The following is a 17,541-nucleotide window of genomic DNA, read 5'->3' as shown; positions in this document are numbered from 1 at the left end:
TCTGTGCTGACCACAGTCAGAGATTGTATGTTTGAGAGGGCTCCTGCTGCAGAACATGCATCTCCAGCTGTGCGCAGTGCCCAGTTCTGCACCTATACAATGGATATTTAGCTACTGTGCAGCTGAAAATGTGGATTTTAGCAAGTGCGTTTCATTATGACAAATTAGCTTATTTTAATTTGTAGAACTACAGCAGAGCGGGTCAAAAACAGAACGCGAGACAGGTGGAGGAAAGAATAAACAGTACTCACGATGTAGCACGGCTCACAATAGGCTTTTTTCTCCACGGCAAAGAAGGGCTTGCCACGCAGCTTGGTGCTGCAGGTCATGCAGACGAAGCAGTCGACATGGAAGACCTGGTCCATGGCAGTGCAGCCGGTGCCTTCACCTACCACGTTGTCTCCGCAGCTTGCACAGCGGCCTGTTGGGGGACAGAGGACGGGAGGCTGAGACCACTTTCAACACATATTAAAGGTCAGATAACTTATAGCGGCACACACTTGCATTCAGCGCCAACACGACAGAGATTAAAGTGAGTGTTGTTCAGGGCAGCCGTGATGAAATGTGTTATTATGACACTTATCGTCTTTTGAAACACAGCGGGGTCAAACTAGAAGGACTTTGCCAAGAGACACTTATTACAATTACAATGTGTGAATGCCAGCCTTTACAAGTCAAAGGTCCTGCTACATATTAGCGCTGAATGGGTTTGCTCTTGAATAGTTTCAAGGTACAAAAAGATGTGAGTTCAGAAGACAGGGTATCTCAAAATCTAGTGTCGTGAGCTGCAATGCCACGATAACAAAGATGGAAAAGGTAAAAACCGGAGGCAGAACGGGCAAAAATCCGCACAACACAATGACAACACGTTTGCCTGAAGAAGTACTGAATGTACCGCCCAACACGACGAGGTCGATCGGAACGGCAGGTCATCAGGGACTCTACAGGCCTCAGTGATTTATCAGCCACTCCGCATGTTTGTCGACGACCTAATTCTGTTCCTCAGCTGATCATTCGTTCAACGCACCTTTAAAAAAAGCCACTAATTGGAGATTTTGAGCTTCTTGGTAAATGAGCTAAAGCCTAATAGCATTTTAGCATCGTGTTGGCTCCCTGGGACCAGCCACTAGTACGACCATGCCCCCAAATTTAAAAAGAAATCCCTTTAAAAGCTTCACTTCCTGATGTCAGATGAGGCTAATCTTTATTTCTATTTCAAACACGGGATAAGGAGGGATTAAAAGGCAAGTATGCAACATTAAAGAAGCCATACGCATCACCACAGGGTGACGTAGACGACATCTCAACTAAAAAAAAAAAAAGCGGCTTTGAACGATAAAAAGAAAACTTTAGAAGTACAACCAAGTCTTTGTAAAAAGGGCACAAGTGAACTGATATTATTGCGCCAGAAAGAGCCAGATTGCATATTGCGAGACATGGCATTTGGATATCTTTAATTGAGTTGGAGATATCATTAATTGAGTTTAAGATGTCCTCGACTCAATGCAAGTTATCTTCAACCTAATTAATAACACTGTCAATTTAATTACTGGTATCTTACAATAATAGGGTTTAAAAATATTATCTCGGAATGCTTTATTTTTTACACATCTGAAGACAGATGCAATCTCTCAGAGGAAGGATGATACAGGATATTTAATTAATTCAAGTTCAGTTCCGTTGTGTAGATCATTTTTGTTTCATTTTTTTCTCCTGATCTGAAGGCTGATTTTCGTGATGACTGACACGGTGCGGCGTTGTGAACCCAGCAGTTCAAGCGTGTTACAGACAGCGGCGAGACACTAACCGGGGGAGATAGAGTATCTGATGCATGCGTTTTCATAGTCCCACTTTCTGTTTTCGTATCAAAGTGCTGGAACAGAGTGGAAAGCTAATTCTTTCCCAGGTATCAGCGCAACTTTTCACAGTCATGTGTTGTTGAGATCAAAAATCTGCTTGACTGTAGGGCCTGCTGATGGTGTTCCTCTCTGAGATAAAGCGTTATCTTATTCTCTGTGGAAAGTGTGGAAAGTTGATTAACAAATGACAGGATCTGCAACTTTTCCAGTCATCATTGAAACCACGTTTGTTTTTCTTTGCATCGTTTTCATGTGGAATTTTTTTTTCGGGTTCAGTGGCTGGAAACGCATCAGGAAATGATGCCGTCGCATCAATTAAGTCATTACAAAGACCATTTTTTTTCACACCCCCTTTGCAGAGTGCCACTGATATACCAACAGCTGTCAAGCCAGCGCGGGAAAAAGAAATAAAAAACAAAAAGCACACTATCAGTTTCATCTCTTCCCACAGCTCTATCCACACCTCAATTATGGCTGCCTTACCTACTGTATGGAGAGGGAGATTAAACAAACTGATGAAGGCACATCTCAGGGGGACATGTGGGTGTCAGTGGAATCACAAGCAGGGTAATCACTTCAGAGAGCCAGGGGGAGAGAGAAGGGGAGAGAGAGAGAGCGAGAGACAGAGAGGGAGCATGCCGAGCCTGTTAGTGGCTTCAGATCACAGGCCATCTTCAGTGAGTGGATGAGAATGCCAAACATGTCCCACAGGGCTCCCACTTTAAATAGCGTGAAGGAAACCTCTCGGAAATCCTTTTCCTTTTGGCAGTCTGTGATCGTGAAGGCCCTTAGGAACTATTTGTGCGCGACTGTGCATACAGTCTGCATACAGTATGTGTAGCACACACACACAGATGCAGACAAAGAAAATAATGTGTTTGCACCAGAACTGTCATACAGAACCAGACGTCTCACACGCTTGAGACGTGTGGGGGGGAAAAAAAACAAACAGCAGATGTGAAGTGGCGCATGCAACAGATTAATGAAGACCAACACTGTTACCTCACATTATTGTTAAAATCCAGAGCTTTTCCCCGTTTCAGCAGGAACCAGGCAGAGGGGCGCCGCAGGGGAATCGGTCCTCATAAATGATCATTATTATTGTTCGCTGACGTCTGAAAGTCCACGCTCTGGACAACCCCCCATCCCAGGTGACAATCTGACTGCGCCGGGTTATGATTTTAATCTGTTTGGCGTGCGTAAACATTAAGAAAATGACGCTTATCTTTCATTTTAAGTAAGTATTGATTATGTAACGATATGGGTGGTAAACCTGGACCACAGGTTGTTATTATCGTCATCAATCTGACATCTTCTGCGTGATCCAGCGCCCTTCCAAAACTCACAGTGTGTGTAGGGCGGCACCGTTAAATATCCCAAACAGAAGCTCATCCTTTGGAACTATGATAAACGATCTGTTCAATTCCTCATTTGCACAGCTCCGATTTTTATGAACTGAAAGAAAAGAGAAGCGGCGCGTTTGGAAACTTTAAAATGAGACGCACCTGTCTTATTTACTGATCGCTTTCATCTGTAAATTGGCTGAGATAATAAAAATGTTATTGCAACATCACAAGAGGTTTTACCTCATGAATCACTGTAATGATGCAAACAGTGTCAAACGTACCGCTGAGTAATTTTACAGTCCATCAACAGAAAGCCTTAAAGTCGGCTTAGCTGACTTCAAGCTATTAGAAATGATTTAAGGTACGACCCAAAAAACATTTCAATTATACCTTCCCCACGTCTCAACTGTGAGATGAAAGGGGAAAAAAAAGTCTCGCACTGTAAAAAGGATAAAAAAACGCTTCTGAGTGAGTCTTTATCTGTTCTCCTCCAACAGTTTTACCGTCTGATAATACAGACGAGCGCCGAGTGTTTTACAGTGATTCACATCAATAATTACGCGCGTCTGCGTCAGAAATAAGCATTTTTCAATTTTCACACCCTACTTCAGTTGATTTCTTGAATAATAGAGGACAGCAATTGAAGTCACATCATATTTACCCCCGTGGAAATGATCGCAAATACTTTCGAACTATTTCAGCTGGGCATAAAGGAATCATGAAAGGCCTCGCTGCTCCCCAGTGTCCCTTTGCACGGGGAATGAAACCAGAGTCTTAATATCAAAACTTCAAATAGTTCCTGTTGAACCAATGTGGTGGTGACGGGGAGGGGGGGGGGGGGGGGGGGCAAGTTCATTTACACTTTACACACTTTCTTCCTTTCATTCTTCAACCCTCAGAAGTCTCTCCTCTGATACATCGAAAGTCAAAAGGACTGAAAAGAAAATCTTTTCTTATTTTCTTTTCTTTTTTAAAGAAGCACGTTTGCTGTGAGCTATAGAGGCTTGGAATGGTTAGACAATTTAATTGGATAAAAGGAAAAGATTAAAGAGGCCCTGACTCTGTTCCATAAATAATTGATTTCTAATGTATTTGTAGTGGCAGTGAGACGCTGTTGTTTGGGAATGGGGGATTTTGAGTGGCAGAACGCTTCAGATTTCCCTCAGTCGTTGCCGTCTTTGTTTTTTTTCTCTCTCCACGCCGTGATATTGAAGCAGCATGAAAGGCAAAGGGAGAGCACACTTGCAGCTGAATTTGATCTTACATCGTCAGAAATCAAAGATTGTGCATGTAAAGAAGGATCGCAGGGAACTTTTTTTTTTGTGGGAGACCAAAACTTTTCACACTGTTACTGAAGAATAGAATTCTGCTGGTGCAACCCTTGCAAACCCCAATGGCAAAGCCAGCAACTGTATCCCACATTCAAAACGGATGGAAAAAAGGACAAAATCCATATGGGGACTAAAGTTTTGTGCTCACTTTAAAATACACGCAGTATATTGTCGTAAAGAAAAAGAACATTTTCAGCTTGTTGTTTCCTAAACCCATCAATGTTAATTGCTTTGCACTGTTTTTAAGGGTTTTATTTTTGTGTGTAGAAAAAAATAAACATTCATCACAAAAAAGTGGGTTGTTCCTTTAGGCACATTCATAAATTACACAGACAAGTTTGGAGACGGCATCGAGTCCCGAGATGACAAACAGTCTGAGAAAGTTTCAATTATAATTTCCACCTTACTCGTGAGTGCAGGTAACCAGAACTGGCTTCTAGAAATCAGCTACTATGACGTCCAATTGCACTCATGCAGGGAAGAGTATTAGGGTAAAATACAGAGGAAGGAGAGTTTTTTCATCATGCACTTGGAGAAAAAAGTCAATAACTCTGAAATACAATGGCGAGGAAAAAACTCACCCTTTTGAGACTATAACAACCAGCAAATGTGACTTTTTTATCCAAAATACCGTGCAGATGAAACTCTACTTTGGACTCAGCTTTAGGAACAATGAAATACTTTCTCTTTTCATGTAGTTCTCAGTTTTAGGACTTTGAAGAGGCTGTGCCCAAAACACAACGCTGAAGTTTAACAAATCAAATAGTGTCAGACAAAGTTAATGCGTCACCCAAAATGTCAAAAATATTTCCATGCAGATAAGAGGCGCCAAAATCTGACAATAGGAGAAACAGAATCAGCTCGGTGGATTCATGTTCCCTCCATTTCCCCCTCAGCCGCTGAATAGGAAGCTAGGAACCAGAAGTTTCAGCATCGTGTTCAGTCTCTTCAAAGTTCTGGTACTGACAGCAACACTGTTTTTATGAGCTAAAATGGAGAAAAATGGATCAGTCAATTAATCCGAGTCCAAACTATGGTTCCACCTGCGCAGCATTTTGTATTTATATTGTTATTGTAGTTACAGTCTTCCTCCCGTCATTTGTCTTTCCACATGGGTGACCCTAACGCTCTTCCTTACCCACAAAATACGTCCTATTACACAAAAACACCATCCAGAGCCGAGTAACATATCTAAATATGGTAAAAATGGAGGCATTTCTTAAGAGAGCTCTCCTGGAAACTGGCAAAAGAAAAACAGTCTAACTCCCCCATGGAAATACGAACAACAGGTCAGCTAGTGGCTGCCAGCGAAAACTACCAAAGTTTAACTACTTGGCCCTCAGCTGCCAGGGGCCACAGTTTGTGCTGTTCTATTCCCCCCCCTCCAGGTTAATTTACTTTGTCGCTTCGGACTGCACCCAGTGCTGTACGACAATACTGCGGCCTCCACTTGCCCTGGGACGAGGAGAGAAATAGCTGTCATCACTGCATTCCGGCCTGTAAATGCCTCCTTCCTAACCCCTGCCTTTAATCTCATTCCCAATGTCAGCAAATAGCAATCTGTAAAACTGCTGCGGCCACGGTGGAGGGCGGAGGATAGGCGAGCCCGTGCCACGGAGCATTACTGCTCAGCATGTCAAGGCCCGCGGCAGCAGGGAGAGGCTCCGGGTGTAGGTTACATGGTTTAGAAGCAGGTTGGCAGCGGCGACGTGGAGGGGTGCCAGGGAGAGGGCAGGACCGGAGAATGGGGTGACAAGGAGGGTGAGAGGAGGGCAAGAAAGAGAGTGGGGGGGAGGGAGGGGTGAGACCGAGGCGGGAGAACAGGTGAGCGCATGAGCCGCTCTCTGCTGAAAGTGGTGCGTCTCTGCATGGCGCTCCCCCGTGCACACCCGTGTGCTTGCAACTGTGTCCGCGTTTGCGTGCGTGAGCATGCTGATGTCTACTCGTTCCTGAGGTCAAACGCTCACTCACAAATGAAATCTAGCAACGTGAGTGCCCGCGAGCCTCAGCTGGGCTCGCACGGCAGCTGATCTTGCAAGCCTCAGTGGAGCTGTCTCAACGAGGCAGGCTAGCAAGCGCCGAGCCCGGCGGGAGGGGACGGGAGGACGGGGGAGGAGGGGGCGAGCGGCAGGGCGGTCACCTCACGTGAACCGCTGCCAACAAGCAGGCTTCTGTCGCCGGGAAGAGAAGCCCCGCGCTGGCAAACTGCATCAGCTGAGAAACTAGAAAGCAGTGTCGCGAGGTCAGCGGCAGGGCTGCAGCAAGATAATGAAAAACACTAAGAACGGCCCCCCCGCCCCCACTCAAAACAATATCAATCCTGAAAAATGTCAAGTGACGGGAAGGGGGGGGGGACGCTGAGCTCAAACATAACCGAACATGATTCCAGAGGAGCGAAGCTTTTGGGAGAATTTCTTCAATCTGACAAATGTGGAGATTATTTGAAGAGGAATTACATTATTTACATCATAAAAAAAGGGTCTTGGAAGTCAAATCCAGAAGCTCGTACTGACAAACACCCTCCATTGTTCTTCAAAAGGCGGCTATGATGGATTATCCTTGGCCATTGTGCTTGATAATCTAGTTTTTTGCAGTCATGCATTATAATCCACCGTAGGTGGTATAGTGATGCACAGGCTTTAATGTAGTTGCCATGTCACCAGACTGCTCCATATCATATCCCCCTCTTCCGCCCCTGGGTGGCCGCTGACCTCTTTCCAGCCGTATTATGCTCCGTCTCATTCAGACAGCTCCAACATCTACTGTACACACAGCAGATCACAAATACGCAGCAGAGAAGGAGAATCTCAGGAGAATTAAAACGAAGAGACCCCTTCGAGCTCCACGGCCGCCGAGCACGCGACAATGGGAGACGCGGACGAGAGGGGGGTTAGGTAATACTGCACGGCCGTAACTGTAGCCACAGATGCTTTTAGGCTCAGCCGACGTGACTGTTCTCACTTCAGTTTGCTGCCTGTCAGCAGGATTAGAGATTTATCAGGCCGATTTTTAGAAGAGGCGGTGGAAGGGTGGAACACGAGCTAGAGGAAAACCCATTACGCTCTGGAGTGGATCGGAATCTCAGCACGATACAAAACTGCATTTGCCACTTTTGTTAAATCTTCAAGAATGGGTATTTTGGCCGGATAAATCCTCTTTCCAAGTATGTTTTTCTATTATAGCGTCCTTATACACCACGCCAGGATTCCTAAAACTATTTGTTGGAAGTAGCCTCTCTGTGTATTCATAGAAACTAAGAACAATTACAGGAACATTGTTTATGGAGTTAATTTTACTTCAGCTTCAGGGTAGAATGTAATTGCGACAATGAGGGCTGAGTCAAGCCTCCTTCCAAACAACACCAAAACGAAGAAAATTAAGGACCCAAACTCTGTTTTGTGAGTGTCGCGGTAGCACTGTATGGGGCTCACGCGTGCACCGATACGGTTCCAACCTGGAACACCACGTGCGCGGCGGGGTTCAGTAAAGTAAATATGAACATTTTGAGGCCGCAACAATAGGAAGGGTGGCCTAAACTCAACCAGATCAAATAAAAACACGACTGTTTAGCATTGTTGCATTACTTTAGTGCAACATGTTATATTTCCACACCCGCATGAACCTGCTGAAGTTAAAAAAAACCCACTTATTTAAACGAATCGTCCTGTTAGCCCAGCGTGTTTACAACAATGCATATTTTATTTATGCAGACATGCCGTGGAAACTGTAGAAATAAAGAGAATTTAACGGTACACTTTAGTAGAAACAGTTTGCTGTACTGTGGAGACAATTGGCCAAAGGCATTCGGAGACTATGGAGGTGGGAGGCAGGTCGGGAGCAACGGGGCGTCTTTTTACGATTTTATTCTGACACATATCCCACTCGTTATGACACATCTAAAAGCAATCTCCTAAGAGTTTGCTGAAGGCGACCTCAGTAATATGCTAATGATTTCCACCAAAGTATCTTAGAGAATGCACAAACCTGTCTAAACTGGAAGCTTATTAATACATTTAGTTGGGATGCTCAGATGTGTGATAGCGAGATGGGGGGGGGCAGAACCTAAACTTTTTCCTGACCTAGTTACCTAAGCTGATCCACCCGACTCCTCTGGCCTGTGCCGCTACTGTGGCTACGGTACCATTTGTATCTCTTCCAAGATTCCTCATGAACTTTTCATGCAAGGTGTCTTATAAATTATGAGGGCTCCTCCAGCCGACATTACGGGGGAAATGGCAAATGGTTCCTCCTGTGCCTCTCATCGCAGGAAGGAACGCTCGCTCAAACCGAGGCGGCTTTTGCGACAGCGCGGAGTTCACGGCCGCCGTACAGTAACCCCAAATGTATCTCCGCTCGTTTCCAACGAGTCTCAGCCATCAGATGTAGACATTAGCGAAACATTTATGCCACTGCCCCGAAATCCCCCTGGAAAAAAAATCACTCTGGATAAATATTGGATGGGTATTAAAATTTCACATCCTTAATTCTATACAGAAGAATACGGAACATCTAGAATCACATGAAAGAACTCAACTTGTCATTCTGGTATTAACGGAGGAATAAAAACATTCTGGGCGACAGAATGAACCTCACTGTGTAAGTATCATCATCACTAATTGTAAATAATGCAGTGCATCTCATCCTTTCAATTATTCAGCTTTCTGTCCTGGTTTTGGGTGACAGAAATATAGTGATGACAAAATACCCTAAGTTCCTCTGACAAATGCCGTGGCATCTGCACTGGGAGCTGAAATAGCTGTGTCTTATTAGATTTCCACAAACACAGTACACCTACGCACAACCTAAGTGGATTAAACATGACGGATGATGACATTTGAAGAAAAGGCTCTTTCAGATTACTCAAATCTAATCTGGAACTCTAAATCAGGACTAATCAGCTGCTTTTCAAAGATGCTTCAATCGCGGGAAGAATTTCTGGCTTGAAACCCGTGTTTCTCACAAGAAAAGCCTTTCTTTTATGATGCATCATTTTCAGGTTTTCTTTACAGTTTAAGAGGCATTTAGAATCGAGGACGCCGGCTTTTTAAGTCCCAGCGAGATGCCGCATGACTGCTTCTAGAGTCAAACTGTTGTGTAATAATATTGTGTAACTTTTAAACTACAAATAAGGTTTTTCACTGGGGCTGTGTGACATCACGGAGCCCGGGTTTAACATTAATTCAGCTGAATTTACCCCCTCTGGACTGCTGAAACCTCACTATAGCTGCTTCAGATTAGGAGCTCCTCAAAGACATTAGTGACACCAATAGAAACTTTGCTATAAGAAGACAATGATCCAGTCCAGTGGCACGCTAGAGATCGCAGCCCCACTTTGATTAATCTTGTTAATTACTAGCCTTAGGGTTGCTACAATTCTTTTTGTAGCCTTCTTCCCCCTGAACCCCACCAAAAAAAGAAGAGGCTTGTATGCCATTAGAGTCTTTGTAATTACAAAAGTCTCATGCCCTGGGACTGCTCTTGATGCAGTCGTGCTGGACCGGACTCACTTTTACATTTGCGCGGTAGTTGTATGTACATTATTCAGCGGGGGAGGACAGGAACTCGGAGGATCCACGGAGCAGCGCGCGCCTCCGCTTGAACTTGTTCCTAATGAGTCCCTGAAGTCACCTCAGTCGAAGGCTCCTGCCCTCATCCTCTTTGTTTCTCTCGGTTAATTCAACTGTCGCCCCGTTTAACCACGGGACCGTCCTCCTCCCCCTGTTCTCCACCCTCACCCACCTCCTCTTCAGCAACAGCCAGCTGCTGTCAGCTGGGGACACGCGTGCGAGCCCCAACTTGCTCCGGCTACCTCAGCTCACATATGACCCATTTACCCCATGCTGCCTGTTCACCAGCCCACAGCCACTCAGCCTTATATTCGCAACTACTGGCACGTGCACGTATGGTATAGGAGTCAGCGCAGCTCATGCAGGGCCGGCTTCGAGTACGCAATTCAGCCAAAAATTAGGCCAACGAAGCTTTGAGGGCCATTCTGCTGTAAAATGACTCCTCTCTGCTTAAGCCAGCAGATCTGTTTGACCTACGTCTAATGTGAACCAATTAAGGTCTTTACATCAGTGCGCCCCAATGTGGAGCTGAATATCCCTTAATACCAGTTAAATACATGTCCCTGTAGCTGTAATACACCTACACATGCTATCATGGTGTGCTGTGTGATTATGTGCTGATATAAATCCGGCTCCAGAGCCTCATTCAGCGTATTGAGTGAGGTATCTAATGGGCATGGGAACTAATTCCAGGGCAAAGGGGATTAAAAGCTAGAGAAGAGAGAAGCAGAAGGGTGGCACTTGCTGGCAGCAGAGGGTACAGAGGGCGGAAAATAGAAAGAAAATATAAAAAGCCGATTTTGGGAAATAGTATTAAAATTGGCAGGCTTTTTTTGGGGGGGGAAGCACAGAATCACACAGGAGGAAGTAAAGTAAAGTGTGCATGAAAAAGAGATGTACTTATGCTGGACTATAAAACATGACACAGCCTTATCAAAACACACACACACACACACACACAAATGCCAAATCCAATATCTGCCATTCTGAATGTACCCCTGCAGGAATTGTGCCCTGTCCTTTCATGGCACTGATATTGTTTGGAGACTATACCTCAGGGAGAGCTTCACAGATATGCTGCTGCTGCATCCACACATGGTGCTGAACAGACAGGATACACCGAAAATATCAGGTTCACCTTGTCTGTGTTACAAACACCCGAGCGCTGCGCGACACTCTGAAGTGGCTTCCCCAAAAACACTCTTCCTGCGACGCGACGCCTGACTTTGTGGGCTGCCGCGCTCATTAATCAAAGAAATTGGGCGCTAATCTGACGTGATTAACCGAAAACCTGACTCTCTTTTGTTTGGGCTTCTTCAACACTGAGCCTTTTCTTTTATTCATGTGAATCCAACGTTGACTCATAGGTCAATGGGCTTATTTTCACCACTCTGCAACTTTCGGTGGCCACATTAGGATAGACTTACAAAAAGGAATTTCCACTTTGATTCTGTTCTTTGCTCCTTCCGACACACACGACAAAAATAGCACAGTAGAGTGGCTTTGAATTGCCAGAAGTGGCATTTAAATCCACGTATCATTATTTATTTATTTATTAATCTAATTATTGATTAAAAAATAAGCACCATTCTGTTTTTTTATGTTGGTTGTTAATGTATTTCCTGAGATACTATAGACCAGCATCCTTCAACACAGCCTCTTTTATAACCTGCAGCAATTTTAAAACATTCATGTCGTGTGATAGTTTGTGTCTTACGTCTATTGTGATTACCATTAAATCACGAATGTATTTCGGTGTGTATCTAATTCAGATACGGCCCACAAACACCCCGCAGTTGGCGTCACACAAAATCCATCCAAGCGCCTGCTTGGTTACGTTAATACGCATATGCACTATTACCATTACACTGGAGTCTTAAACTATAAATCAGATTATGGTGTTCTTGTTCTAATGCAGAATGCACATAAAAAAATCAAATATTAATAAAAAATGGCTTTGATTAAAGTCACCTAATAGCATCTGCTATTAAAATTAATGTGATCAGGCTGATGTGGTTGTCTATATGAATGGGAGAATGGAAACGGATGCTATATTCACTCACCAAAATATTCCTCAGAGGGCGGGTTGTCCATGTCAAACAACATCTTCTTGGTCAGACGCTCCAGCTCGTCCTCAGGATGGGCCACGGAGGAGCCGGTCTGGGGACAAGGAAACAACAAAGCAATCAGGGGTCGTGTTTCAATCCCCCGTTCAGTTGATCTTTGCCTTTATTGCCCCTCACTTATCTCAGAAACTGCAAAAAATGCTTATGCTGGGAAAAAATAAATACACAGACTTTAGACTAAAAAGGTTTGCAAAAATCCAACTTCAACAAATCAGAACTAAGCTGGCAAGGTCGAGAGAAAAACCTTCATCACTCAAAAACATGCATTGATGGGCTTCAGTCAGCCCGTGCCCTCTGAGAGAGACCTGACCCTGGCTCGGGCCCCAGTGGTGGAGCACATCCTTCTGTACAATACAAACATGTAAAAACACTTTGACCCTGACTAATCCTTTGGATCCCGCTCTTTTTTCCTTTAAATAACGATAACGGGAAGAAAAGAAGCAATGAACAGAAGAAAGCTACTTTGTGAACGTTTGCATCAGAACCGCGGGTCAACAGATAGTTATTTAGCCACAAAACACACAAGACTTCTGGTGTTTATCCCATTTGAGTCCAGATCTGCCCGAGATTTCAAAAGGTTGACATAACTTTGTGAGGATGAGGCACCTTTCCTTTCAGTGTGAGCCCCCCCCCACCCCTTATCATGCACACGGTGACATCTGCCTGCTGTGTGTCTACATGGAGCTGATGTGCGCTGCCTGACATTTTCTGCCAATCATTTGCAACTCCCCCACCCCTCCAGCACGGGGCTCATGGCTCAATCCTGTCACAGGTGTGTGTGGCCTTTATAAAACCCCGGAGACCCAGACTTGACTCTTCTTTAGCTGCGCTGCTAAGCTTCTTTTCATTAATCAGTGACACACAGTAGACGACCTTCCCTGGATCTGGGGCCAGACAGATCTTTGCGGGAGTTTTGATTTTCTATAATATAACATGGGCCCAGATCTTAGCTGACCTTCAGCGTGTTCCTAATTGTGACCCATGGGAGCTGGCTGAATGTTAGAAACTGCTTGGGTGTTGTGTTAATGTATCCGCGGTCATTTGTGTCACATAAAAGAAGCACATTTGTCAATAAGAGATCGAGTAAAACATATTTCGTATTCGCCGTGAACGTGTCAATACAGACGGAGGAAAACACTCATTATGAATGATTTTCAATAAGTTGATGAATTGTGTCCGTCAGTCAGGGTTGGAGATCACAGGTACGTCTCAGAAAGAGAAGCTCATCCATTCATTACCCAGACACCGGTTCATTTTTTGAATGTTGATGATGACGGCTTGCAGCGAGCTTATAAAACCCCCAAATTCAGCATCTCCGATAATAAGGCATGAAGAACTGTGGCGTGGCCTGGAGGAGCTCTGATATTGACCTTCACCATTGTCACACCGTCTTCCTCTTCATGATAGCCTTTAGAGTTCATTAACAATAAATTTAGTTTTCTTTCTTTTCTGGAAAGAGGACTTTGGACCACGGGGAGGGGGGCAGATGAGACGCCACTGATGTCTCAGCTGGAGGAGAGGAGAAGCTCCACGTGAGGAATGTGACACTTGTAGCTGTGGTCCTGGATATTCTCTTTCATATCCTTGAATGGGCTTCCTTTCGTATTCTGTTGTGTGTGTGAACCACATTTCCTCTGGTCCATTCAACTCCCCACTGTTGTGCTTGGAGGCAGCCCTCTGTGAGCAGCAGGTCTAACAATGACCTTCAGCGTCTCCTTGCTCCTTGGGGTGTCAGTGATCGTCTTCTCTGTGATTGTGCAGCCTACCGAACCAAACTGAGAGGCCATCGAAAGGCTCATGAAAAGTCTTGTAAGTTAATTATGTAATTAGACTATGAGTCCAATATTGAACTTTTTCACCAAACTGCAATTATCTAAGACACTTCATTTGGGTTTTCATTAGCTGCTAGCCATAACCTCCTAATTCAAATGAATTAGTGACATAACATGACATTCTCATTTATTGACACACACCTGTACATAGAGCTCATGTGCCAGAGGAGTGAAACACTTAAACCACACGTGCTTCAATCTGAGAGATTTATGGAGAGAAACTCATTCCCAGGGACAGTGAGAAGTCTGGAGCTCTGGATGCTGTAACTTTATGACGCGTGGCTTTTTCCCCCTCAGTTGGATGATGACACAGCTGGCTGATAATGGAAGCCCACATATTAGGCCTCATTAACTGTGAGGGATCATCATGCTCAACGTGCAAATGTGTCCGCTCCTCTCCGTCTGCTGACTTTAGACAGCAGCAGGGTGGATCCCAGCCTGTCCAGTCTTTAATGACAGCGGTCTGGAGAGCTTTACGTAGGACTCGAATTCAACTGATTTAATACATACAAATTACAAACCACTTCCAAAAGCTCTCTTGTTGTCAGCATTCTGTACATTATGACCTGTGTTATTAGTTTGAGACGGTAAAGAGGACAATTTAACACTGTTAATCTTAGCTGCACATCAAAAGCAGACTGGAGAGGGAACGAAATGCTGTTATTACCAGAAACCGACTTTTGAGATTAAGCTTCATTTTATACCTTATCCACTCTTTGACACCCCGCGGCAAGGCGCTGCCAGAGAGTTTAAAGCACCTTGTTAGGGAGTCTTTTGTGACAGCACAGAATAATTTTTCACTTGAATAAGAGAAAGAAATTGCTTCCCTGCATGCTTTACAATTGCTTCGCAGTCCCTGTTCCCACTTTTCAAAGGTAACAATAGAAACCATACAGCAGCTATATGTGCTGGAGACGGGGCTTTTTTCACTGACGTCTGGCTCAATTCAGTAAATTGTTTGCCGGCGCCCTCTGAGATCCTTTTTGATAGCAGTTCACGCTGAAAAATCCTGTGGACCGGGTCAACGGCGGCATCTATTTCCCATTGTTTTGTGTGTGCAGGAAGGGTAGCGCTTTGAGGTCATCATCTAGCAGCTTTTTGGTGACGCTAACCGGATCGGCAGCGATAAGTCCGACCATCCTGACCATCAAGACATACAACGTCACAATACTCCACTTAAAAAAACAGGCCGAGTGGCGTGCTGTCTAACAAAACGCCCACAAGCTGATCAGCGCTCAACTGCCAGATCTATGAATAAAGCTGAGAGCACCACCCGCTGTGGGATTGGCGTTGTGTCAGAACTGATTAGGTAGGAAGTGGTGTGGGATGGGCAGCAAGCAGAGGGGGCTCGGCGCCTGCTCTCACCTGATGCCCTGACAGCCTCGCTTCCTGCTACGACTCAAACCTCAGGGTCCATCGGCCCTGCTTCTGCGACCAAGGTAAAGAGTGAACGGAAGAGACAACTGCAGTGAGGGTGGAAGGGAGGAGATGGCGTGAGGAAGTCGGATGCAGGTCAGCTCCAGGTCAGCAGGAGTGAGGCGGGTTCGGTCAGCTCTTCCACACTGGCTGTCCGGCTTTATTAAATGACGCGTTCACAAAGCATCGCGTGGATCACCACCTTGAAAGGGCTGGAACATTTAATGCAATCGCACACTAAAGATGCGAGACAACGGAAACTAAAAAACCCCAAACCAGACAGCTGCAAAACAAGGTTTTCCTCACGTCACGTTTCACTTCACCTTCTGCTTCACCCCGCCGTCTATGCTGCTCTTTAGCACGACAGTAATGCTGGTTCTTTTGATTTTCTTACATGCAAGGTAAAGGGAAAAATCCATTTTGGTTTTCCAGGACTCACGAAGTGCATCAACAGGTTTTGACCCTAGAAAGAGTGATGGGCAGTGAAACAGAGCTACAGCGGACCGCCGCGCTGACAATGAGGGGTAGAAATGTACAGACTGCCAATCAGACCGGAACGCCACCACCAAGTAGCGAGCGCGACGTTGCTTCTGTTTTTTTTAATCTGCCGTATGGACCAAATGTAATTGTTTTGCCTTTTTACAATAGCTGAACCTTTCCTGCATTACCAGCACAAACCAGGGGGGCGGGGGCGGGGGGCACACTCAGACATATTTATCCACAGATTACAGATGATGGACACTTAACAGTGCAGGATGCTTTTTAGCTTCTGTTGAGCTGCAGCTTTAACTCGAGCTTTAAAAAGAGAAGATTTATTCATCTGACACCATGGCTTTGTCTTCCGAAATTACAATAGTATTATTCAAAACGGACAGAGAGCTTTTTAAATGGCTTATTAAAAATATTAATGCTATTAACAACAGCAAATGGACTGTTAAGAGTTGGGGAGTGAGAGATTTTTTCTTTTATTGGATTGAAATATCTCTTTTAGAGGCACATTTATTCCTGTAACCCAAACAAGTGATTATGGCAGCTTAGGTGAATGTGTTTTAAAACAAAGGAAGGATTGGGCCATCACTCGCACTAGCCCTTCGGTGAGTTAGCGTGCCTCTGCGTTGACGTTTAAGACCAACAATATGTTGTGTTTCTAGAATCAGTACAGATGGGCTTTCCAAATGTATCAAGAGGTATTAATTTATAACGGATGGCTTTATTTGATGGCCTGCTGCAGACCCAATTTCTTAAGAGTCCCTGAAAGCCAAACATTGTTTATGTCCCTGCAACACAAAGGTGCACTTAGAAGCCGGGAGAGCGCTTCGGCACTGGGATTTCTTCCACAGAAAAGACAGTTATATTGATAATTCAAAGAGCCGCTCTCTTTTGATTACACTAGCGGATGTCAAGATGTCACCAGGCGCCAGTAAAGGAAGCAGCCGGTATTCGGCTTCAAACAAGCAGGGATCCCTCTAGAAATAAATTGCCAGCTCCAAGTTTTAAATGAAGAAATCGCGAGATGACTTCACGTGTTTTAGCATCCTTACGTAAGGTAGCAGATGAATTGCCAGCTCGGGACCCTGTGAGTGATCTGTACTGCATTACACTTTAAGAGGAGGTGTCACCGCGCTACATATTAAGCTCAAGGCCACCTTCTGAGGAGGCACAGATAAAGTATACATTCTCTTTAAACAAAATAGGTCATGCTGTTTCAGCTCCAATTAAATGCTGAGGGGAAAAAAAATAACAGTCAACTGTAGAGCAGCTGTGTACGTAGCAGCCAGGGATAATTAAAAATTAACCAATTCCATTTCAGACATTTTCCACAGTCGCACACGTCTTTGTCAGAACATGAATTTATATAAAGAAGGAATTTTTACAGTATTCACAGGCACGTTATGCATGTAGAGGGGCCTTTCAATGTTACTAAGATGGTGCGTGTGTAAAAACTAGGTCATCTGTTGGGAACTGACACATCCCCCTGCAAACACACAAGCAATCCAAAAAAATAAATAAAAAGAAACACACTCCACACATTGTTGGAATGGATATAAAACTTATTTGGCATTG

The 17,541-nt window shown here is 44.6% G+C and overlaps 1 protein-coding gene across 1 annotated transcript in view; it reads right to left on the bottom strand.

Annotated features, from left to right (window-relative positions):
- The window catches only part of lpp (LIM domain containing preferred translocation partner in lipoma), an 89,987-nt gene that overhangs the window by 16,822 nt on the left and 55,624 nt on the right, over positions 1-17,541 (bottom strand). The window contains 2 exon segments of the mRNA XM_057037912.1: positions 252-421; positions 12,167-12,263. Of these exon segments, the coding sequence (XP_056893892.1) occupies positions 252-421; positions 12,167-12,263 (267 nt within the window).

This window comes from Takifugu flavidus, chromosome 7 (genome assembly GCF_003711565.1).
Source record: "Takifugu flavidus isolate HTHZ2018 chromosome 7, ASM371156v2, whole genome shotgun sequence".
Taxonomy (NCBI): domain Eukaryota; kingdom Metazoa; phylum Chordata; class Actinopteri; order Tetraodontiformes; family Tetraodontidae; genus Takifugu; species Takifugu flavidus.
Note: the sequence above shows the minus strand (reverse complement) of the source record. Positions and strands in the feature narration are given on the sequence as shown.